Source organism: Pongo pygmaeus, chromosome 1 (genome assembly GCF_028885625.2).
Source record: "Pongo pygmaeus isolate AG05252 chromosome 1, NHGRI_mPonPyg2-v2.0_pri, whole genome shotgun sequence".
Classification (NCBI taxonomy): Eukaryota; Metazoa; Chordata; class Mammalia; order Primates; family Hominidae; genus Pongo; species Pongo pygmaeus.
In genome coordinates this window covers 90,923,802-90,932,209 of record NC_072373.2, presented here as the reverse complement: position 1 = coordinate 90,932,209, position 8,408 = coordinate 90,923,802, and the positions used below count along the sequence as shown (strand labels likewise).

Sequence of the window (8,408 nt, the reverse complement as noted above, 5' to 3'; positions counted from 1 at the left end):
TCACTCACAAGTGGGATTTGGACAATGAGAACACATGGACACAGAGAGGGGAACACTACACACCAGGGCCTATTGGGGGGTGGGGTGCAAGGGGACGGAGAGCATTAGGACAAATATCTAATGCATGCAGGGCTTAAAACCTAAATGATGGATTGATAGGTGCAGCCAAGCACCATGGCACATGTATACCTATGTAACAAACCTGCATGCTCTGCACATGTATTCCAGAACTTAAAGTAAAATTAAAAAAAAAAAAAAGAAGTGAGTCAGACCACACCCAAGGGGAAGAAAATTATTTTTTGACTTATGTTTTAGAACCACCACAGATGCTGTTGAATAAGGATATGCCTCACATAAGGAACTCTTACGGCTGGAGAAAGGAGAACTGGCTTTGCTTGTATGGAAATGTTATTACCTCTCAACTGAGAAAATAAGAAGAGGTATGTGGTATTGGCTGGAAAAGAGAATTTGTTACAGTGGTTGGGGCATTATCTTTCTGATCCTTCTCAAGTGCTCAGTCTGGATAACATGAGAGAAAATATGAAATCTAAAAGGTAGGTTGGAGTCTAAATCAGATAACCAGTTTCTACCAAACTGAATTGAATAATCTTTGTGAAATTGCTGAACTTTGATCCTCAGAATCTTCATCTATACAGTGGGAATGAAAACAACATCCATTTAGCAAAGAGTTGTCATGAAGATTGGGTGAGATGAATTAAAGGCAATATGTACTTTGTGATACGTACATGTTACAAAATTATTTTTTATTAGCCATAAAAAGCCTTAATGTTTCAGTACCATTTTTTTTCCTTTTTATTACTGCCACTAAGGACAACCTCATCTTCTCAAGTTTGAGACATCATTTCTTTATAGCATTACTATCAGTAATGAGTTTTTCAAAATCTCACTCTCTGGCTAAGCATGCTATTTTGCTCTAGGTTTGTATACTGACAAGCTTACAAATCACAAGCAGGTAGATAATTAGATCACAGGGTGCAAATGCATGGTTTACCTTTCCATCCTCCTAGTTCCTGTTGTACTGACTAAAGTTCTCCCTCTCTTTCTCTCTATCTTTATTAAAGTGTGTCATCTCTTCCTAGCTTCCTCTCCTTAAGTGCTCTGTTAACTATTTTTCATCCAGGATGAGCATTCTAAAAAAGGCCTGTATCTAAGGAAATAGAAATTCATGCTGTTTTTCCATTTCCTGAAATGAAGCAAAACTAACTCAATTCAAGACACCATAGTGCTTCTAGGTTCTGTCTCCCTTAATTCAGTTAGTCATTTTTCTCTAGTTTATTTTCTAGACTGTAGTATTTGTTAAATTTGCTTTCCTAAGCAAGAAAAAAAATAGTTGATTTTATAATGATTAAGCCCTTCTCTTCTCTTATGGATCTTAAGAGGAAATAAGTCAATGATAAGTAATTCCATGATCCTAGTGTTGCAGCTGCAGGTAAACAAACAGTGGAAAACTGGTCCTGCCTTAATTGGCATACAAGAGCAAACAGGGATTGGAGAAGAAGGCAAGAATACTATAATGGTCTGGGCCATGTGGTTTGCACGCTATTCTATTCCTCAGACTTGGCACTGACCACAAGTGTTGGTTCATCATTGCCAAGCCAGGAATCAAGATGAGCCATTAAAAGTCTATCTAACTTCAGCCACAACTGTGCCATGGGAGAATCTCAGAATCTGATCAGTGGTGGGAGAATGGAATACTATCCATTACACTCAATGAGTTAGCTGTGTTTCATTTTCTGTGACTGGTGTTTGCTATTTTATCTGGATAAAATCTTCAAGGAAGATGGAGCTAGGAGTTGATACAGAACATCTTTAACTTACCCTTCTAACAGGACAAGTGGACCAAAACACGGCTTTTTAACACTGGTATTTTGCTTATACGGTCATTGACATAATGCACTCACAGGCACTTTGCAAACTCTAGCATGCTAACTTCACTCTGTTAGGAGACAGCCTAGGGTCCACAATGAGAGCAAATCCGAGTTCACTAAATTTTTTTACATTATCTTTTCTCCACAGACATGTGAGGGAAGGCATTTATTTTCCCTCAAGAATCAGCTACAGTCTATGTGTCCCTGATCCCCAAGGTGAAGAAGCCCCTGAAGAACTTCACGCTTTGCCTGAAAACCTTCACAGACTTCACCTGCCCTTATAGCCTCTTCTACAGCACTCGGTCCCAGGACAATGAACTGCTTCTCCTTGTCAACAAAATGGGAATGTATCTGCTGCACATTGGAAATGCTGCGGTCACTTTCAATGGCCCCACCCCCTGCCCTCGATCTCCTTATGCTTCAACCCATGTCAGTGTGAGCTGGGAGTCTGCCTCTGGAATTGCTGCACTCTGGGCAAATGGGAAGCTGGTGGGGATGAAGGGTGTGTGGAAGGGGTACTCTGTGGGGGAAGAGGCTAAGATCATCCTGGGACAAGAGCAGGATTCCTTTGGGGGACATTTTGATGAAAATCAATCCTTTGTTGGGGTGATGTGGGATGTGTTTTTGTGGGATCATGTGCTCCCTCCAAAGGAGATGTGTGACTCCTGTTACAGTGGCAGCCTCCTGAATCGGCATACCCTGACTTATGAAGATAATGGCTATGTGGTAACTAAGCTCAAGGTGTAGGCTTGTCTCATTCTCTTCGGTCATGATTTGTGTTTTGTGATAATCACATACTCTTTGAAATTAATGTATTGATTTTGTTTTCTTTTTCTGGCTCTGTTACGATAGTGTAAACTATATTTTAAAAAGACAAGGGATAAGTAGGATTTCAATATACATTGTTTATTGTTGCAAAAATTATTTTGGGTGAATTGCACCATAATTTTCTGCAGTGCCAAACTACAGGAACTCAGGGCAACACACTACTTTCAGTACTGGTCACCAATCTTACAGAGCCCTGTACCACTGTGGGAGGTCCTATGGGGGTTCTGTGCACTCACATTCAGCAATCTACAAAACTGATGTGACTACTGGGAGAGGCTTTCAGAAGTGGGCTAATATAGTGAGCAGGAACCCCAAAGAGGGAGTCTCAAAAGGGGTTTTCACAGGAGCAGGTTTGTGAGAGTATTTCCTTGGTACTCACTGCAAGGGGACTCAGAGGTGTCCCCGGAAAACACCTAGATAAAGGCAAAGATAAGCTGCCCTGGAGGTTTCTCATTATACCCACTCAGCGTGCTCTCCTGCAGGTAGTACTCTGAAGGAGCAAATCTTTTACTGTCTCAGGCAATGTTTCATAAACATGAAGGTTTCCTTTCTTGGGCCTTCCACCTTTAGGGATTCCCAGATCCTTTATTTTACAGGCACTTTCAATGAATTTTCAAAGGGGACACTTGGACAGTTTTGGTAGGTGACAGATACAGATTGATGTTTTTTCACCAGCCCTTTATGGACTGGAAGGCATATGGCAAATTCTGTCTTTTTTTCTCCAGGCCAAATAAATCTAAAATCTTAATCCTTTCTCACAAATCAAAATAACTTTCTCCTTTAGAAGACAATAAACTCCCAGACTCTTGTTTAGAACTGTATTTAAACTTAGAATTTAAACTAGGTACCCAACTATACATAGAAAATAAATTCATCCATGTAGACATGAAAAGGGTAAAGGCAAGGCATGGATTGCCTTGTAGCATGTATTTCCATGAAAAGGGTAAAGGCAAGGCATGGACTTCTGTGTAGAAATGAAAAGGGTAAAGGCAAGGCATGGATCAGATTATGTTCTACACAGAGAAGAATGAAAATCATGGGCTAATGTTCAAAGTCAGCAAGCATTAGTTGGAAGGTGATAAAAATAAACTCAATTACAAAAAATCCTCAGATATCAGATATCCCTATACTTGTGAATTCAGTATAGCATGTGTTACTCCCACAGAAAGCATATATAAGCACAGTGAAATTCAGAGGTTGGATGTGACCATGTTGCTTACTAACACTGAACATACTGGTAACAGAGTCTCACCGAGGAAATAGTTCTAATGTGAGCCTCAACAAAATTGGAAAACAATTTCATGGGTTTCCAAGGCAGATGAGAATGTTTAAAGCTTAGAATATTTTTTCTGGAATGTCAAGATCTGCTACTCTTGTCAATGCTTAAAGTAGAAAGTGATGATAAGTGGGAAGGTGGTTTTGACTGTGTTTTGAAGACATCCTGTATACCAACCACGTCCTCTTTAAAGTTTCAGAGCTCAATATCTATAAGACATTTAGGTTGATCTGTCAACCTAGTACTTCAAATAGATGTTATGCAACCCACTTTTCTGCTTTCAACAAACTGATAACAATCAGCTACTCCTTGCTTACGATTCCCTACAGCTTTGCATCTGTGAGCAGCAACTGACCACTCCCCTGGTGGTAACCTGTGTGGTTAGTAGAAGGTACAGGAGAATGATGGTAAAAACAAAGTCAAGTCATGGAGACTCTTGGTTCCTTAATGTCGCATTACCACCAAATTTTGCAACTCTCTTTGGTTAGAGGATGAATGATAGGATTCAGTTTTCTCGAGCTTAAAAAAATACCCAGACTATGATTGACTGTATGTCAAACTGACAAAGATTCTAGGCAAAAGGTTTTTTGCCAATAGCACGGTGAAGGGCATTCTTGACCTCCTTGTTCCTCAAAGTGTACACAACAGGATTAAGTAGAGGAGTAAAGACGGTGTATGTCACTGAAATTAGCTGGTCGTGATCCCTGGTGTTCTCTGACTTGGGCTTGAGGTAGGCAATGGAGGCACAGCCATAGTGGATGATAACCACAGTGAGGTGGGAGGCACAAGTTGCAAAAGCCTTCTTCTGGCCCTCAGGAGAGGTGACCTTGAGGATGGTAGAGATGATGAGGATGTAGGAGATGAAGACCAAACCCAGTGGCACCACAATAACCAGGGAACTAACAACAAAATTAATTAGGTCATGTAGAGTGGTATCAACACAGGAAAGTTTCAAAACTGGGCGGATATCACAGAAATAATGGGCCACCTGTTTATCACAAAACGGCAGCCTGAACACAGATGAAATCTGAACTATGGCCACAAGCAGCCCAACACTGCAGGCCCCACATACCAGCTGGGCACACACTTTCTTGTTCATGATGATCATGTACCTCAAAGGGTTACAGATGGCCACATAGCGATCATACCCCATTGCTGTGAGCAGAAAGCAGTTGTTGATGGCCAAGGTAATAAAAAAAAACATCTGGGTGGCACAGCCAGCCAAAGAGATAGGTTGGCTTAGACTTAAGAGACTGGAGAGCATCCGTGGTACAATGACTAATGTGTAGACAGTCTCTGAAGTGGAAAGCACACTAAGAAAGACGTACATGGGGGTGTGAAGGTGACGATCAATGCTGATAATTGTCACAATTATGACATTGCCAGCCAGGGTTAAAAGATACAAGGTAAAAAATACCACAAAGAGGGTGAGCTTGTGTTCATGAAAGCTGGAGAAACCCTGGAAAACAAACTCCCTTATCACTGTGTGGTTCTCTCTCTTCATTGGGTAAATAAACAGATTGAAAATACAGAGACTTAGGTCAATTAGTCAGAAGATATCAGTGCCCAATGCTTTAAGCAGGTGAATCATCTAAGAAGATAATAAGGGTTCTGTTCGTGGATGGATGCCAAGTTATTGGGGACGACTGTTCACCTATAGATATAGATAGAAAAACACAATAAGAAAACAATTTCATGCATGGCAATGTGTGTGTGTGTGTGTGTGTGTGTGTATATATATATATATATATATATATATATGATTAAATAGGGATGAAAAAATGGAAGAAAAGACACCTGGGGTAAGTTTGAAAAAGATTTCTTGGTGACCCAGCACATAAGTGTTAGAGAAAAATTAGGCTAAAGAAATAGGAAATGCATAGTTAAATTTGAAAGGAATTTTCTTTTAGATTACAGATTCAGATTTTGTTTACCTAAAACAAATTTTTCAGCCTCTTCCACTTTGTTTAAACCACAATTTCAATTGTCTCTTTAAAGATCTTTCTTTCTGGGTTGCCAAACAAGACAATGCTCTCTGCTCCAACATAACATAAGTGTTTACTTTCTCCCTGTTGCTCTTGTCTGCATGTTTCACAAACTCTTTTCATAAGTCATCAAACAGCTTCAAACCTGACTGTCCCCCCAGATTTTTTAAAACAAGAGATGTTCCTCTCTTTTTTCAATGCTTGACTTGAATCTCCTCCTCCTCAGAAAGTGTTCTCAGGACTAAATACAACCTGTCAATCCAGTTCCCCATGGTGTTGGTAAGTGTTTCCCAGTAGCTTGGTTCCGGGGACTGTGTTTATTTCTATGCATTTTCTAGCTTATACTTAGAGGAGAATTTTCACAGGTACTCTGCCTCACTAGTAGAGTAAACTATCTTTTACAATTTCTTCCGAATTTTAAACTTTAGGGAAACCAGTTTACACATTTCTCCCTCTGTCCCCTATCTGGGGAGTTATTGGGCATCAAAACTCTCATTTTCAAAAAAAGTATAACAATAATAAATAGTTCCTATGGCACTTTTTAGTTTATAGAGTTTTTACATGTATTATATAGCATCATAACAATCCTGTGTTTTAGGTAATTATTATCCCTTTCTTGGTAAGACACCCAGGGTTAGATGATTGCACAAATTAACTTGATCTTTTAATTCTAAGACTAGTGTGATTTGCCCTATGCCACAAGTGCCTAAGAAGCAACATAATCACAAAATAAATGAGAAGGAAGATACTTTTTGTTGCTTTTATCAAAAAGAATTAATGCATTTCCCCTTGCTCTGAGAATGAGATTACATTGGGAAAAAAATGAAAAACTGGAGAATCTTAGAATGCTTTCTCTAGATAAATAAATATTATTACATAGTGACAATCCATGTCCATTCTTCTTGGCTTGATATTTTCACTTCCAATTATTTATTTTAAGGAAATAATCAGAGATACATATTAGGATGTATATCTAAAGACATTTTTATACTATTTATTGGTGAAGTCTAGAAACAATGTAAATGAATAAAGGAATAATTGAATTAATTATAAAATATCCATCTGATGGGAACTATGCAGCCATTAAGAATCTACAAAGTGCTGACATGAAAAAATGCACTATATAAGTAGATTGATTGACTGATTGAGAAATAAATTACAGACTACAAGTTTGTAAAAATAAAAAGAACCAGAAAAGAGAGGAAAGGACAAGAAAGGAAAAATATTCAATGACACATATGCCATTAAAAAAGTAAATACAACAGAATGCTAAAAATATGTTTTTCGAGTAGTGCATGGAGAATCTATCATCTATCATCTATCTATCTATCTATCTATCTATCTATCTATCTGTCTAATATCTTCTCTATTATAAATACTATCATAAATATTTTTAATACATACATACTAATATATTATGAATCTAATATTTAATGAAATATTTAAACATTAAATATAATGCAAAAATTAATAATAAACCCTATTGTAAGAAAGTATTAATGCTGACTATTATTTACTACAGTGGGATGCAAGTACTTGAGTGAAGGCAAATTTCGGAGTTTTCTTACTAAAGATTTTGAAGAACCAAAAAATATTAAATAGTTTCAAAATACTGAGAAAAATATGAAGCAAAATACGTGTTAATTTTCCTTGAAGATGTAGGAACGGGCCAGTTCTTAACCATTCCTATGTAACTGATATTCATGGTGTATTACTGAGCAAGATAAACTTCAAATGTCTATGTAACTAGAAAGTCAGTCCTACCTACACTAAGGAGAATGAAAAAAATACATAGGTGACAGAAGAGAAAATATTGCACTAAGCTTGTGCATTCCTGCAATTGCAACTCCTTTCTCATCATCCCCTTAGGTAAACAATGACTCACCAAAATAGCAAAGGTCTTCATGAGTGATAACACTAGATTAGTAGGATCATGATAGCCGAAACAAAATGCCAACTTCCTTCTGTGGAATCCTTGTCACTGAGAAAAACAGCATTTTGCAACACTTTCTGTTCCCTTGTATTTTGGATTGTTAGCTAAAAATATCTCTCTAACCCTAAAATTTTTTTTTAAATGTTCTTCTAGAGAAATCATTTTCTGCCTAGACCTGACAATGAATTCTGGGCCAGAGGTTAAAATTATTCACTTCATTGTTCAACTCTTTCCAATTGGAAGCAAGCTAGAAAAGCCCAGGTGCTTCATAGTTTTCAGTCCTTTGAATATAACTGAATCATAGGACCTTAGCGTTAGGTGGTAATTTTAAAAGCACAGCATTTCTCATGAGCAGTCCCTCAAATTCTGCTTCAATGCTTCCAATGATTGGAAATTCATTACCTTGTAAATAAGCATTTTCTCTCTTTTTTTTTTTTTTAAGATACAGACTCTTCTTGAAAAATAAAACCAGGCTTTTTAAATTATAAAAGTGCTCA

The 8,408-nt window shown here is 37.8% G+C and overlaps 1 protein-coding gene across 1 annotated transcript; it reads right to left on the bottom strand.

Annotated features, from left to right (window-relative positions):
• Positions 1 to 4,564: 4,564 nt before the first annotated feature.
• On the bottom strand, positions 4,565 to 5,497 carry LOC129015980 (olfactory receptor 10J1-like). Its single transcript, XM_054454820.1, has one exon. It carries the CDS (start codon positions 5,495 to 5,497, stop codon positions 4,565 to 4,567), a length of 933 nt encoding a protein of 310 aa, XP_054310795.1.
• Between the last annotated feature and the right edge of the window lie 2,911 nt (positions 5,498 to 8,408).